We start from the raw sequence: 16,789 nt of genomic DNA on the forward strand, positions 1-16,789 counted from the left end.
TGGGGTCAAAGCCCTGTGAGGCCCTACCTTGCCTGCCCCTTATCTGCTCTCTGCCTGTCTGTCCTGCCGCCCCCTCTCTGTCTACCTGTTCCTTGCTCCCCACCTGCCATGCTGTGAATCCCCCACCCCACCCAAAGCCAACAGAGCTGAGAACTGTTGAGGAGCCAGGAGGAGACTGGTCACTTCCCCAAGAAGCCTAAGCTCTGAGCCCAGATGGAAATCACAGCCACTCAGCTGCAGTGAGCTCTGCGAGGCACCACACAAGGAAATGACCAGGAAGGCAGAAGGAGAGACTTGGCAGAGACGTGGGGTTGGGAGGAAAGGGGTAAATGGCAGGGAAGAGGTGCAGGAGGCTTCTGGGATATCAGCAAGGGAGAATTTATGCTGGGAGGTCTCTGGCCATTCTGATGAGGAGACTTTAATTGGTGGTAGGTCATGGGAGATGGTGTGAGAATGGAACTATAGCTTTCAGGAAACTCACTTGGTGGCAGGGTTTTAGATGGGAGAGGTAAGACCTAGAAGGATCCAGGAGTCTGACAGATAAAATGCAGGACACCCTGTTAAATCTGAATTTCACAGACAATACTTTTTTAGTGTATGTCCTAAATATTGCATGTGATAGGTCCTATGTAATATTGAGGATAACACACTAAAAAAATATTCATCACTGGTCTGAAATCCACATTCAGCTGGGCATCCTGTTTTTATCTGGTAAAGCTGACAACCCTAACCAGGAAACTCCAGACCTCCTCATGGAATTCCCCCTCTGCCCCACACCTCTCCCCTCTGCTCCTCTTTGGTCCTTCTCACTCCTCCTCTTCTACTTTGATCAGCCCATCTTTTCAGGGCCAGATCCATTCATGAGCCCTTGAGGACTAAGTAGTATAGTCCCCAGGAAGCCATACATGGGACCATAGCTGAGTCTACCAGAATTTCCTGATAGACCCCCCAGGTTCTGGAGCTGTGAGGAGAGTGGGAGCCTGTGTTGGCTAGGGAACCCTGGTCACAGCTTGGGGGTAGTGGAGAGGAGAAATACACAGTGGAAAAACATCTGGAAGCCTGGAGACTGGCTTTCCTGAACCAGGAAGGACTTGAGAATTCAGGGCATATTTCCCCAAATCTTGTACCACTGTCCTCTCCTCTCTGGCAGATGCCACAGAAAACCTGTGGTCCTTTGATGGCACAGAGTTGCCCCGGTAGCTCATTTCTTTTGGGCATGAAAAGCTAAAGAAAGACAGGGTGTACTACTCGGTTGTCTGGGATATTTCTCCTTATGAATATAGTGGTATATGTAAAAACTACCAAGTGCAAATCAGTTATATTTGCTTTCAAAATAGGATCCAAATATTATGTAAATGAGAACAAAACAGCCAGGAACCTGGGAATCACTAAGTTCATCCAGGCTTATTCTCCTGTCACATCTGGGCATATCTGCACTGTTCCTGTGGCATAGCCTGGGTTTTCAAAGGCAGTTCCTCAGAATCTGCCCCAAGCAGTACCCACTAAGGCTACTAGCTAACTTAAGATATCCAGGACCAGGACTTGCTTCTGCTTTTCATAGAAATCATCCTCTGTATACTTCTATTGTCTCTTTCTTTTCTTCTCAAACTCTCATACTAAATGTCTTCTGGCCTTGAGAAAGGACAGGTTCCCACGACACTGGCCCAGCCAACTGTTCCTCCTTTAGTCACTTGAGTTCTCCAACTCACTCCAGCAGTGGCAGTGACAGCATAGCCTTCTGCCACTCTCCCACAGACCCAGCCTGTGAGACCCTCACTCCAGTGCTCACTCATGGGCAAGTCACCAAACACTCTGAACCATGGGATCCTCTTTTGTGAAATGGGGATGTTTGCAGTCACCCTCAGGGATGCTGAGAAAGTTCCATAAGATGGTCTATAGCAGAGGCTTGGCCAGAGCAGACCCTTCAGAAATACCACCATCCCTTTTCTTCTGCCATTTTTGCCACAAATGTGGTCCTGTGTTGAAATGAACTTGAAGGTTGTACTCTGGATAAGCATCAGAATGAATTTATAAGCAGAACATTCCCGAGGCCTTCATGAAGATATGTGCTGCACAAATGGTCCCTATGTTGGAAGGAGGGCTGGGGGATGCTAGGAGGATGTCCTACTTGTGAGGTTTTCCACAGTGTCTGGGAGGTGGGAATGGGGCAGGGGACTCTAGGGGAAAGGAGACTGTGCTGTGAATGGAGAGTGCACTGAGCTCTGTCCACAGGGGTCTCCAGTCTGTGGGCAGATGGCCAGTTAACAAAACTAGGTGAGGGAAAAAAGTTCCCTTCAACCCAGAATCCTTCCCAGCTCCAATGTTTCCAGATACCTATAAACTCTTCAGGAAGCTAGGTTTCTTCCTTCCTCCAGAACCTTCCCACCTGGTGGCTAGCTCTTCTTTTACACCTCACCACAGACAGCCTCTTCATCCCCTTTTATCTTTCTCCATTCTCTCTGCTTTGCTCATTTCTTTACCTCAAAAAGATCCACGAACTCCAGGTGTCAAGGTAGAGCTGGTGCCAGGAGGAGTAAGGGATAGAGCATGTCACCCACAGTCAGGTCACTTTGTCTTAGCAGGGACAGAAATTTTAGTTGTAACCATCCTCCTTAGTCAGGAGGAGAGCAGTATAAACCCAAATATTGCTCTGGTCTGCTAGGCACCTGACTATAGTCATCAGGGGATGGGCCTGGAGGGGATGAGAGGAGTGGGGGAAAGGATGACAGGAAGCAGAAGTTCATTGGCAACTGTGGATAATCCTCAATCTTTTCTATTTACTTTAGTATATAGATTTGTATGGATGTTGGTGTTGCTGTGCTTTTCCTAGCTCTCACCAGTTATGGCAGCATTCACATGTGTGCACTCATGTGTCCACACATGTACAAGTGAGACACACATGCACACACACCTTCTTCCCCCATCTTTGATGGTATGTGGCTGAATGACAAATTGATCAAAGGAAGGAGAGGAAAGAAAGAAAAGAGACAGATGGAGGCGATGTCTGGGGTTGGGGTAAAAAGGGAAAAAGAGCTACCATGTGGGAAGAGTGAGGAGGGAGTTACTTTCTTGGAGTAAAGGTGCAAGCACACCTACAGTGCCACAATTAACTAAGAAGATAGCTTCTGTTTCAGTAGTCTAGTGGTGCATCTGTCTCTTACCTATCTAATGGCCATTTGTGGGACAAGCACCCCAACTGAGGCACATCCTATAGCCTGTATATCTCACCAAGCTGGATTTCACATTTTGCAGGATCTAAGTCCATTTTACAGGAGAAAGTCATCTGAAGTGGAATGAATTTAAGGAAATACTAGATGAAACGAAGCTATAGAGATTTATTTACTGGAGAACTTGGAGTGAGAGGGGATGTTTTTATTTATTATTCCTTGAACTGGCCGGGAGGGTCCTGGCTATAAACCTACTGGCCACAGGAGCCCTTTCTCAAGGCTCAGTTTGGGAGTTTGGGAAATGTTGATGGGAAGTCTTGTCTGCATGAGGAGATACACTCTAAGTTCCTGAAAGTGACTTTTGAACTCACTTTGGAACACCACCCATTCCAGTCTGGGAACTGCTTGTTTAGGACTGTGAGCCAGCAGAACCTGATGTGTCTGGGAACTCTGGAATGAGATTGTAGTCCCCATACAAAGTAGTCTCTAACTTTTACTCATACTGTTTTAGTAATCATATTAATGTCTACTATTATGGTGGTTGGAGTTCTCATGAGGGGTTGTGGGGTACATATCAGTTGGCGCATGCTTGGTCAGGGAAAGAGCACCTGCTCCCAGGGCTTGGAATTTTACACATGTGGATGGGGCTGCTGACAGCCCCTGGGGGCCAGGTGGTGGGTTAATGCAAGTCGGTCTGGTTAATGCAAGTCGGCCCGGCCAAGCAGCCTCGGGCAGGGGCAGGGCCGGGAGTGGGGACCAAGGAGCTGTGAGGACCTAGCCTCCGGCCCTCGGCCCACGGCTGGGCCGCACTCGCGCGGGGGGCGGCCGGCAAAGGCGGCGGAGAAGCTTTCTCCGAGGTGCCTCCCCTCCCGCCCCCTCGCACTCCTCTCTCTCCCCAGGCCGGCACCCCGTGCCCTCCCGCTGCCAGGCCCCCTCCTGTCAGGGAGGACAGTGTCCAATAAACTCCTCCACCCGCAGGTGTGTCCGCCCTCTCTTACCGAAGGAGAGGGCCGAGGTGGCGGGGCCGGCCGGGGTGGGGGGCGGGCGCCTCTTGAGCCCCGCTAGGCCGCGGGCGCCCCTGTGGGAGAGCGGGCGCCCCAAGAGTGGCGCCGCCCAAAGCCGAGGTGTGGCGCGCCAGCTGGGCCGCGCAGATCGGCGAAGCCGGGGGCTCTGGAACGTCCATCCCGGGAGGGGCCCTCGCACGCGGGCGGAGGGGGGCGCGGGGCGCGGGCACTTGGCCCCGCTGGGTTTGAGGCTGGGCCGGGGCGGGCCCGGGGGAGGAGCCTCGGGGCCCCGGGGTGGAGCCTCGAGCCCGGCCCCGCCCCTGCCCGGCCTTCTTCCCCCCCGCCCCTCCCCGCCGGGAGCGGCCCCCGGCGGCCCCGTGGAAACCCAGGCCCTCGTCCCTCGTGTCTCGCCAGGCTTCGTGAGTTTCGACAACCCGGCCAGCGCGCAGACCGCCATTCAGGCCATGAACGGCTTCCAGATCGGCATGAAGAGGCTCAAGGTGCAGCTGAAGCGGCCCAAAGACGCCAATCGCCCGTACTGAGCGCCGGCGGGAGCGTCCCCCGGGGGAGACCAGGACTCGCACAGGTAACCGGGGGCTACCGGGGTGTGGGAACGGGAGGTCTGGGAAGCGGGCATCAGACGGACCCGCCGTCTTCTTGGGCCTTTGTGGGCCTGACCCTCATTTGTGCCTTGGACCCGATGCGCCTGCCTCAACCTGCTCCTTGCCTAGTGTCTACAGGACAGGAGCAGAGCTATGGTCATCCTGGCAGAAATGGGCAAGGTCGTCCCCTGTTGTGGGGCCAAGAGGAGCAGGAGTGAGGGAGTCATCTGGGAAAGTGTACAAGGCCTATACTGGCAGTTCTTCTTGCCACAGACCCTGGGGTGGGCAGATGGCAAACACAGAGCTATAGCCACAGGTTGAGGCCTTCTCCCAGACTTCCTGGCTCTCCTCTCCTCAGTTCTGGGAAGGGCCTGCAGCCTTTAGTCCTTTGACCCCTCATCTCTCCAGCTGCCTGTAGCTCAGTCAGGACAGAGGAGGCAGGATTTTTCAAAGGGAACTTTACCAGGAAACAAAACAGAATGGACCAAAAGCTGGGGAGGGTTGATATCACAGCACTGAGGTCCCTTACCCTGTTACTTGGGTCATGAGTTGTCACCTCATCTGCTCAGGCTGGGGCCTGCTTAGCAGCTGGGAGCAGTCAGCCACTCATTTTTCAGGCCAAATGTTCCTTCTCAGAGCCTTCCTGAGAAGGGCATATGGGGAGATGTTCTAGGCCATCAAAAGTCAACCTCAGCCAGTTTCCTTGGTGCTGTTTGCTACTGCAGTCCTCACAGACCAGAAATGGAGGTCACCTTTGAGTTCTACTGACTCAGGATGCTTCCCACACTCTGTTCCCCATCTAGTCAGCAGTATGGTACTTTAGGAACTGTTAGGGTTGCAGTGGTGACCAAGACTGAGAAGAAGGGGGCTGACAATAGATTACCTAGCATGTCAGAATTGTTAACTAAAGTTAAATCATATGGTCAAGGTGCCCAGGGCCAGCCTCATTGCAAGGGTAACATTAGAGCAAAGATGTAGTCTTTGTGTGCAGACATCCTCTTTCTGAGAACACAGCCAGTATGTAAGTCCCAAGGTGAGGTCAGGGGCAGTGTGGCCAAGGAGCAGCAGGGGGCCAAGGTAGGCAGAAGGAATTTAGGAGATTGGGCCAAGAAAATGGCAAGAGAGTCGTGGGTTAAGAAAGAATGTCCACTTGGGGCCTGCACGCCATTATATGAACTTTGATCTCCTCTGAGATGGGAGGGGGCATTGGAGAGTTCTGGTAGAAGAACTTGCATTTTGGCAGATCACTTCAGCTGCAGTTGATATCAGGTTGTAGGAGCTGAAGCATTGTCTTGTGTTAAGATGGGAGTTCCTCTGGAGATCTTACTAGGAAACTAACGCAGGAAGAGTAAACAATAACGTCAATGTGACAGGTTCACAGCCAACAGTCAGAACACTCCCACCAAGGTTCTGCCCAGCTCAAAGACTGTCCCCTGAATCCCTTCCTGCCACTAGGTTAGCTAGTACATACTGAGCCTTAATAGCAGGACGGTTCTCAGAATCCTCGTCCTGAGGTTTTGTGGGTTGGAGAAGGTATCAAGCTGTGTGTCTGACTCCATGGGAGTCCTGTCTCCCGGGCCCTGGGCTTTGACTGCAAGTGTGCTTTTGCACAGTATCTGGAGTGAGCTTTGCAGGTACAGGTGCCCCTCTCTGACCTGTGCATTGCAAAGCTGTAGCTTTGGGCCTGGGCCCTCTCTGGCTAGAACCCAGATGTTTTAAGACCTGACATCTGAATTGGTTGGGCCAGGCCATCATTTCCTCAGCCAGATCAATGAGTTGGAACTTCCTAGACCTGATCTAAGCTTCCCCATGCTGGTTAGTGATCCCGCTGCCACCTCCAGGGCTGTGTTCTATAGGACACCCCAGAGAGTGGCTGGGAATGGTTGCCCCTACAGGCAGAGGAAGCAGGTAGCCAGCTGTGTACATGCTGGGGAGGCTCCTGGGGGCTGAATGCTGTACTGAGTGTATGTGAGAGATGAGGATGTGTTCAAGAGAGTTCCCTACACTGGGTTTTGAGACTTCAGTTCCAGTGCTCAGCATGGTGCCTGGCACTGAGAGGCAACTGGGGGAGGGAAAAGGAACAAGCACAGGGAAGGCGTGAATGCTTGTGAGGTACCCAGGACTGGTGTGGAGGGCAAGGAGGAGAGTCCTCAGATTGTCCCTTAGGTGCAGTTGCCAGAGCTAACACCTGATGGCAATACATTTCTAAGTTCCATAGGCCTCTTTTCTCATACCAAAGGAAACTGCCAACATACTGGGTGGATCTAAGAGCTTTTGGGAGGGGTTGGAGGTGCAGAGGAGAGGGACATTTCAGGACTTGGTGGGCATGTGATAGGCCTTTGTCTGGGTGAGGGAGATCTGATATTGGAAGGATAGAGCTCAGCTTGGGTGGGCAGACAGGACAGGGAGTCTATGGAGGGAGGGAGATTGGAGAGTGCTTCTGTGATGGCTGAGCTGGAGGCAGTGACTCAAAGTAGAGTCACTGCTCAGCTACTGCACAGCTTATCTATTATGACATTGTAAGATCCCAGGGGTCCCTTCCCACTCACTCTAATGGAACAAAAAACTGAAAGTGGAAGTCTGCTGCATGGAGAGGCCTGGTAGATTGGAAACCCTGGTAATAAATTCAAGGCACGTAGGCTTTGGCACAGGCCTGAGTGCATAGAAGAGCACAGGATGAGGAACAAGCTCATGAGTAACCATGGGGTTGGAATTGGGGACCCCAAATCCTAGGGTGGGGGCAAAGGATCATGAGATGGTGAATGAGGGAGATGGCAACTCAAAGCTGAGTAACCTGATTTGTCTGATAGAGAGAGGATCTCATTTCTCAACCATTAGGGCTCCATCAGGAGAGAAAATGGTCAGACCTGGCCAGCTAGAGAGAGGGGGTGGGCTGGAAAGGGGAAGAGGAGTAGGGTGGATGGGGCTCAGCAGAGCCAAAGTGAGAGCAGCAAGGGCTGGAGATGCAGGGTCACTGTGCCACCCTCTCTGGTGTGCCACTCTGTGGTGTACCTGAAGCCTCCTTTGTGACCCTTTTATGGGTCAGAGCTACAGAACCTTTGAAGGGCTTCACACGCCCTGAAGCAGCCTCAGTTAGGCCACCTTGGGAACAAATCAAAGGGTATGAGGTAACCATGAAATGAAATTGTAGGGCCCCCCTAGGCCTGTTGATAGAATTCCAAGAACATAAGTGTAATTTAGGAAATTTCAGAATGAAGTATTGTCATTTTCCGAAGGTTCTGAGGAAAAAAGGTGTATTAAAGTGGAGGGGAGGGGATCAAAACTCCCTTGTGCGTGCTCATGCCGCCTAAAGACCCCTTTCCTAGGGTGGGGGCTGGGATCCACAGGCTGGAGGGCTGAGCTGCTGCTCGTAGTATACCATACTATGGTGGCCAAATGTCTCCTGTGGCACTTGCCTTAACCATCCCTACCAATCAGGGTCAACCCCACTGGCTCCCACTGCTGATCCTCAGGCTGGAGCCACAGAAAGCCAGGGAGCCAAGGAGAGCTCAGCATCTGGGGGAGAAAAATCAAGGGTGTTAAAAGCAGAGAGCTTGCTCCCTGAAATCTGCTTGCTGGCCACGGTGGTTTGAGGGGCTGTTTTATTTTTTCCTGGCCCTCTTGCCAAACTGCCTGTGCCTCTTCCTTTTCCCAACGCATGATGGATGCCCTTAGTGGCCCTGTGTGAGGTTCTGCTGCTGTTCACAGTGTATCATGTGTCTGCATAAACAGCTGTGTGCGTGTATGTGTGTGTGCGTTGCTGTGCCCATGTCGTCCGTCTGCGGGCTCCTCCATCCTTTGAGTTCTTTTCAGTTCCCTTATGATTTGACTGCTGTTCTCCCATCAGAGCTTTTAGATTGATGCTGTGGTCTGGTGCTGTTTAATATTTTTCCTTTCGATTTTGTTTTAACTTCTTCCTTGCCCTTCTTCACCCTCAACCCAACTCTCCCTACCCCCCACACTCCCGACCCCACCCCACCTGCCCCTCCTCTTCCCTCCCTGCCCACACTCTCCTGTCCTCTCTCTCTCTCTCTCTACATATATAAATATATATATATATATATAAAAATCTTTTCTTCTTTTGTCATTCAATCAAATTCCAACAACCCAACCAGGGCCAGTCAAATCCACCACAGTCTCGCGCTGAGCTAGGAATAAAGTTCACGTAATCACATGAGAGTGGAGAAAAGTCCCCCATCCGTAAGTTCAAATCAACTCAAAGTTCACAGTGTGACATGATGGCGTCATGTAACAAGGCTAAGAATCGGTTGCATGACAATTGCCGTCAAGTTTCGTGGAGGTGCTGTGATTGGAGCGTTTTTCTTGGATGTCGTATCCGTGGATGATTGGCCAGTCATGATCACACGTGCATTTTCTTGACTTTTGTGCTGCCACGATCTTTTTTGCTGTGCTCATTTTCGTTTCGTTCTTGGTGCTTGCAGTGGTTTTACTTTCTGTTGTTTGGTTTTTCTTGTTCAGCGTTTTTTTATGCTTCTCTAGATGTCACATAGAGAAAAAAAAAAAACTAAAGAAAAAAATTTAGTAAAAATAAAGATGAATTCCTGAATTATCAAACATGGGATCATTTAACTATGCAAACCATTATTTTTTTTTTCTTAAAAATAAGGAAAACATCTTAAAAATATCTATGCGTGGTTGATTTACTTGCACTTGAAAATATTGTGATTTTATTTTTTTCTAGAAATTTGGGGGCCTTTTTCAATTGACACTTTCCTAGGTCTGGTCTTTTTCCAGTTAGGCTATTTTAAATCTCACCTCAAAAGGAAAAACCAAAACCCAAACCAAAATATGTAATATCTATAGTAACAAAATGATTTTAAGAAAATTCTAAACCAAAAAAAAAAAAAAAAACAAAAACAAAAACTAGAGTACAAAGCCAGAGGCCTCTGAGAGAGAGCCCAGTAACAATTATAAGGTTTGTATTATAGCTACTCCTGCTAAATTCAATGTGGGGAGGGGAGCGGGGGACTGGGGGCTTGGGAGGGCTTTTTTGGTTGGTTTGGAAGAAACAGTACTGACAAAAGCAAAATGCACCTTTTTGTTTACAACTGAAAAAGGGTCCTTGACAAGTGTTTTTTAATTTTATTATTATTTTATTTGGTGTTGTAATTGTTTAGACTGCTGTGTACGGTTTGCTGTTTGTTGAATCAACAGTGTGAAAAACCTGCCAGCATGGATTGATATACGCATGACGTTGTCCCCTGGACTGGGGGCTTTGCAGTTCTAACTTTCTTGATGTAACCAGTCACCCCCATGTATAAGTGGAAGCTGCTTGCTAGAATGGAGATGAGTCTCATTTGTTAATTCACAACGATAAGCATTTGCCTTCTGATTCTAGTCAGATCATGATTTTTTTTTCTTAAAAGCAAAACACCAAAAAGCCACCATTTGAAACAAAATCAAGAACTGTCTGAGTTAATTTACTTAAGTTTTATAATGAAATCTGTTCTGACCTTTTTTTAGGTTCTCCCATCCATTCCCTGGAAGTTCTGAATTTCCTCTAAATTCCCTGGCATGTATGAGAAAAGTATTATGTATGTGTGTATATGTGCATATACATACACACATATCCATGTATGTCCACATATGTGCAGGTGAATATATTCTACACATATATCCAGATATACATATATATATACACGCAGCCTCGCAAATAGTTACTGATCTGGGGAAAGAAGTGGTTGGCTGGAAACTGGGCAAGGATTTTACAAAATTCGAGTCTTGGCTCTGTCTTCCTTCTTTTCCTTAAGCTGGGGAGGAGTTGGCTAGGTTGTTCAATTCTTGCTTTCTGGTTTGCTAGGCTTCTGTATACATATTGTATCTGGGCTGGATCCCTCAGGGACAAGTTTAATTATGAATTCACATCCCACTGTCCCAAATTCTTCCCTTAGATATAGCCATCCCTCAATCCAGAACTCTAAAGGAACCCAAATCAAGAACTCTCTCCCCACATCTAAACCTCAGCTACAACCATCGCCACTAGACCGCCAAGTGGTTTCTTACTCTGAATAGAAGAGCAAATTTCTTTTGACTGTATCATGATCATGACTAATTCTCATACTGGTCTCTCTTCCTTCCCTCCTGCCATCCCCCAGAGTTCCCATCCTACCCCAAGGCAGGTTCCTATTGGTGTTTGGATGCATTTTGTGTTTTCCCTCATGGCTTAATCAGCCCCGATTTTCTTCATTTTAGGGCAGGATGCTGAACGGGCTACATTAAAAAACAAACCTCTCTCTCTCTCTATTTATAAATGAGAACTGTTGGATGACACCTTTGACATATCAGCCAATATCAATCAAGCTGAAGACTCCAGACACTCTGAGACTGTAACATTTCTTCAAGGAAAGTATAACGTCTATGGAGTTCAGAGGGAACGTGTTTGGGGGAAAAATATACATGACATAAAGAAGACGACAATGAAGAAAAATGAGGAAAAACATATACACATTAAAAAAAAAAGGCAACTTTAAAACAAAATAACATGAGACCAGACGGGGAGGCTGAAGGGCTGGGCACTGGGAGAAGACGCTGCTGCTTACCGATCCTGGGGCTTTTCCAGCCCATGGGCGCCTGAGGCAGGCGGGGGCAAGCGTGTGGCGGTGGGGGCCTGGTCCCCAGGGGGCGGCTGGGAGGCTGCCACTGAGCATCTCTATCTGTCATTCCTTTAGCTGTTTAGGGACCAAAGGACCAAACTTTTTATTGCAGATGTGTAGCTCTATGTCAAATAGAGGAGGAATGGAGGACTACCTCCTTCCTGCCTCCTGGCTGTTCTTGAAACAGCTTAGAGCGATTCTATGAAAAACATAATAAAAAATTCAAAAAAAATACAAAAAATACAAAAAATGAAAAAAAAAATGCTTCAATGCTTTTAAAACAGCAAGATAATAGTTCTTTGATACTTTGAGAGGCGCTTTGATTACCCTCATTGAAGTCTATGAAACTTTCCTATGGTTTTCTGTATTATATGTCTGGATGGAGCTGTTAAGATGCACAGATTGGTGGATATTTGGGGAAAGCAACAAAAGTATGAAAACTTATTAACCATGAAGTGTGAGGAAAACAAGGAGGGGAACAAAGGATCTTCCAAGACAAGGTAATTGTTGTGAAAAGTCTGTAAATGCTTCTAACTCTTCCCCCTCTTAAAAATCATAATAGTTGTACAGAATTTTAAAAAGGAAAAGTTTAAAATACCTATATAATAGAAGAAAAAAAATTAGAGGAAAGCAAAAAATAAAAAAAATTAAAAAAGGAAAAAAAAAAAAACTATAGAAGTTAGCGTTACTGCTAAAATCCCAGATGTTGTAGGACTGTACTTTTTGTAGAGTTTAGACTGAGCATCAATCCCTTCTCCCCGCGAGTGCTGTCGGACGCCATTGTCCCGGAGGGCCAGGCCGGACTCTCCCAGACCTGCGGGCTCCCGGCCGCCCGTCGCGGTGGAGGCCGTGCACCCAGCCGGGAAGGGCCCCTCGCCCGCCGCCGCCGCCGCCGCCGCCGCCGCCGCCCGCGCCTCTCGCTTCGCTCCGGGAGCTGCGCGCTCGCTCTCCGCAAGCCCTGGACACCTCCCGCTTCACTCGCCTTCCCTGCTTGATCCAGAGACTTTCCGGGCAAGGGAGAACTGGGAACTTTCATCTTAAAACAACTAGGCAACACACACACACAAAAAAACCTTAAAAAAGAGAGAGAAAAATAAACAATCTTTGAAGAATTTCTGAAACTGTTTACAAGGAATTTTGAAAAACAGGGATGTTTAAATGATGCCGGCTCTGTTTTTCTGTAAATAAATTTGCATATTTTGTAGGACTTTTAATTGTAATGATAGAGAAAAAACAAGGAAAACTATTTAATGAAAGCACGATATTTATCTTTGGTAAATGACTTTAGAGCAGTTAAAGACATTGCTTAAAAACTCAGAATCAGAAAATACACTGAATTATTTAAGAACACATATATTTTAAAGTATATCATATTTATTATAATTTATTTGCACCTTTGGGAAGACTTACGTTGGCATTCTGCCTCCATAATTCCTTACTGATGGCCAGTTCATCCAGAGACCAGGGGGGCACTGGGACCTATCACTTTTTTTTTTTTTCCTTTAGAAGAACAAATTTCTGGTTCCTGTCAGGCCTCCTGTCTTTCCTTTCCTTTCTATTTTGTTTGTTATTTTTTTTTTCATGTTTTTAATTTTCTTTTTCTTTCTCTTGACTCCTCCTTTTAGGATGTCCAGATGTTGTAAAAAACAAAACAAAACAGCTGCAGTTCGGTACAACTGCTCTTTTCACACTCAACTCCCTAAAACTCCTTGTAACCTTCTGTAACTATTGGATGACGCTTTCTCCAGCTTAGCCCTAAATAAAGCACAGTTTAAAAAAAAAAAAAAAGACTCTTTTTCATTTTTCTGTTCCTCTCTTGATTCTGGCCAGCTATGCCTCCCAGTCCCCAGACTCGCCCACTGGAAATAACTTTCTGTTCCTGAAATCTGTGTGCCACACAGGCCCTGGTTGTGATCTTCAGCAGCTTGGGGCTCCTTCTAGAAGGTGATGGGTGCAAACCCATTCTTTGGGGTCTCTGGGCATAGATGACTGCAGTGCCCAAATATAACACTCGCTGATAGGAGCAAAGCAAGGCCACCTGACCTAACAGTAAGAACAAGTTTTTTGGGGGGGAGGGGGAGGGGTGGTGGCAAGGTGGTGTGACACCTTGGGAGAGAAGGTAGAGGGAAGAAGGGACAATGATAAAAGGAGGGTGAGGATGCAACCCCAAAGATGCCACTGAGCCTTTGGCCCTTGGTCCTGCACCTTCCACTGCATGGAAACTTTGTGTGGATGGAGAAAAGAGCAGATTCTGCATGATGGCCACAGGGTCAGCATCCTGGGGAGGGGGTTGTAGAAGGAGAGGTTGGGGCTCTGCCCTGGGGAGCTTCCTGGAGTGCTGCCTATCCCACACTTAGACATGGAGATATTTAAACCCAGAACACCCAGGGGTGGGGAAAAGAGCGTTTTTAAAGGAAGAAGGACATGAAACGGGGCTTGGTGAAGAGGAGGGGCAGGTCTCCTGAGGAGAGCCTAGACAGAGGCACACCAGCCACATGCCTTCAGCAGAGCCATTCATAGGACAGACCTTTTTCATTGTTTCTCTCCCTGTCCCCGGCATTCCCCATCCCTTCTGCCTTGCAAGCTGGTAGAGGGATGGGAAGATTCCTTCCAAGGGTTTCCACCACTTTCCAGGATGAGGGGCAGGGTGCTGTGTGGCTTTGGATGCCTAGGGGAGGGAAGACAACCCTGGGAGACCAGGGTGTTTGTCTAGGCCCTCCTCCTTGGAGAGTGCAGCATAGATTCAGGCTTCCTCATCTGTCTTCTCTGCACTGGGGGTGGGGGTTGGGCAGACCTCAGAGCCCCACCTGCAGAACAATACTTGGACCCTATGTTCCTTCCCTGCCTCCCATCTCTCTTCCCAGTACCAGAGGACCAGGTCCATGTTTCTAACTTGTGAGGATCAGCCTGTAGGGAAGAGACCTTCATGTTTCAGCCAAATCCTTGACTTCTATGTAGAGATGGTTTCAAGACAGAAGCACTACCCCCAAAATTGATCTCCCTTCTCTGCCCACCAGGCTGTGAGCCCAGGGGTCAGTCAGCCTGCTCTGCCCTTTCTGGGAAGCTGGACTTCTTAGAAGAACTGGCTGCCAGGGGCTGGATGTCAGACTGGCTATCACACTAGCAAGGAACAGAAAGGTGTTTCTTAAGGAATTCTCTGGGGAGCAAGGGGCAGGGGATATCTATATGTTTTGAGCCTCAACCTATCCAAACCCATGGTTTCTATTGGATATTTATCATTGAATGTCACTAAATCTGCCAGAGGGTGACAACTTCAACAATTCTCAACAAATTAAGAGAGTGCAATCTATTAACTTTTGGGGCAGGGGTCAGGGCAGGGGGTTGTGGGGTGTCACCGATTCCATGAAAACTCTCTGGTCAATTGGCAACAATTCAGGAAGGAGGGATCCTGGCTGCTCCTTCATCACTCCCAGGTTAGGAACTCCTGGCTTGCAGTGACAAGAAAACCCAAGGCAAATTCTCATGGATTCCTGCTTGTTCTCGGGTTTACGTTCCTCTGCTAGTATCCTACCTGGGCATGTGGCTCCTTCATAGCTCTCCCATTTGTAAGAGAGCTTTTATAAGCTTTTACTTATAATTATAAATTTGTTATTTCAAGCATAATAATCCAAAGTAAAGATACCAGCATAATGAACCCCCATATGCCCGCCCCTTAACTTTAGCACACATCAGCTCATGAATCAGTTTGATGCATAAGTCAGATACTAATTGTTTCATTGGTAGGTGCCTCAGTTTCCCTTCAGTGATCTTGTATTGAGATCTAATGGCTGGGGGGCGTCTAGCCAATGCGGCCTCTCTACAGTCTTTTCCTGGGTTGGGCCTGCCTCCTGGTGACTCGGGGTGACTGGACCTACCCCAACAGCACTTCCAAAGTACTTGTAGTGCTTGCCTCTATCACTTGTGTCATAACTTCTCCCTCACTATTTTCTTCTCTCCCTTCTCCTCTCCCTTCTCTTTTTGATGTTAACTTGAATATGTTTGTTGAGCTATTTCATTTAATGGCTGAAATCCCCTTTGGATGCCTAGGGGAGGGAAGACAGATCTGACTCTGTGCAGGATCCTGCCCCTCATACACACACCAAATAGCATAGGACATGTACATGCCACTGCCTCCCCATTGGCTCACATTGCCCAGCCTCTATCTTCCAGAGCTGCTGTTACCAGTATGGGCAAATATGCAGCTTTTCAGGGCACAAGGACTTCAGGGACCATGTTCAAATTACATCAGGCTGAACCCATCCTGTCTATCTGGTAGGGTGGATGAAGGGACATGTGGATAGTGAGCTCAGGGACAACAGCATCAGACTTGGCTATTTTCCAAAATAGAGTCCATTCTCCAACAAAAATTATTAGCTGCTATTGATGTATTGCCTTTAATAGAAAACTAACTTCCCACAGTCACATCTGAATCAATGTGGGGTTTACTGCCTGTATGGACAAATTACAGGTGACTTAAGGCATGTTCCAAAGATGACATTTTAGCAGTACTAATGTTATATTTGGAATAAGCGTGTAATCAACACCTCCCTCCCCATGAGAGTATACAAGTATAAGCTCCTTGGCAACCTCCTCCCTCTACTAACCTTGCTTGTTTCCCTAAGCTGTCCTGTCATGTTGAGGTACACATGCCTCTGAATCTCCCTGATCTTTTCCATGGACTCCAGTTAGCTGATAATCCCATGCCACATCTGCCCTCTTTGCCCTTTCTTTTTCCCAAGCGCATTCCCAATACTGCTGTGCCTGCTGCTCCTTTTGGTTATGTGTCCCCCCATTACCCCAGTCTCAGGTCCTCAATACTTTGGCTGCCTCGAGACCAGCCTAGGGCTGGAGCCAAAACCAGCTCCCAGGCCCCTCCTTATCACCCCAGCTTCTTCCTCCTGCCAGCCTAACTGTTCACCTCCTCAGGGAACTCTGAACGTCTGCACCGCTGCTTCTACCTTTGAAGAGGTGCCCAGATTAGGAGAGGCTGTGGGGAGGCTAGTGTCTCAGACTAAAAAAAGCATGGGCTTTGATTCCAGACTAGGACTCAAACCCTAGTTCTTTCCAATACTTTCTGCATCATTTCGGACAAGTTGTTTAACTTCTCTGAACCTCAGTTCCCTTATCTCTAAAAAGGGATAATACCATGCCCAAAGTGCTGAGAAGTAAACGAGATGCAGCCACAAACAGCTCCATTCCACCCCCAAGGACTCTGCAAATTTCTTTTTATAGCACAGGTACTCAAAATGGATAGTTCAGGCTGTGAGCCTCTCCTCTTCTCCTGTACTCCAATGACAATGCCCAGCGTAACTGAAGCAGCTTGAACTTGAGCAGGACACTTAGCTCATTTTTTCTGTGAAGTCCAGTCATCCCATGCCACTCCTGGAGGATTCCTGTCATGT

The 16,789-nt window shown here is 48.1% G+C and overlaps 1 protein-coding gene across 13 annotated transcripts in view; it reads left to right on the forward strand.

Moving 5' to 3' along the window:
* The window catches only part of Celf4 (CUGBP Elav-like family member 4), a 290,930-nt gene extending 279,614 nt beyond the window's left edge, over positions 1-11,316 (forward strand). For 9 of the 13 annotated variants that reach the window (XM_027935558.3, XM_027935559.3, XM_027935562.2 and 6 more), the window contains 3 exons: positions 4,067-4,145; positions 4,586-4,757; positions 10,987-11,316. In XM_027935558.3, the coding sequence (XP_027791359.2) occupies positions 4,067-4,145; positions 4,586-4,757; positions 10,987-11,013 (278 nt within the window). In that variant the 3' untranslated portion in view covers positions 11,014-11,316. Of the gene's footprint in view, positions 1-4,066; positions 4,146-4,585; positions 4,758-8,888; positions 8,943-10,986 lie in introns of those variants that run through there. The other 4 variants (XM_034635863.2, XM_027935554.3, XM_027935564.3 and 1 more) reach the window with 1 other exon arrangement.
* Positions 11,317-16,789: the final 5,473 nt, after the last annotated feature.

Source organism: Marmota flaviventris, chromosome 16, assembly GCF_047511675.1.
Source record: "Marmota flaviventris isolate mMarFla1 chromosome 16, mMarFla1.hap1, whole genome shotgun sequence".
Taxonomy (NCBI): domain Eukaryota; kingdom Metazoa; phylum Chordata; class Mammalia; order Rodentia; family Sciuridae; genus Marmota; species Marmota flaviventris.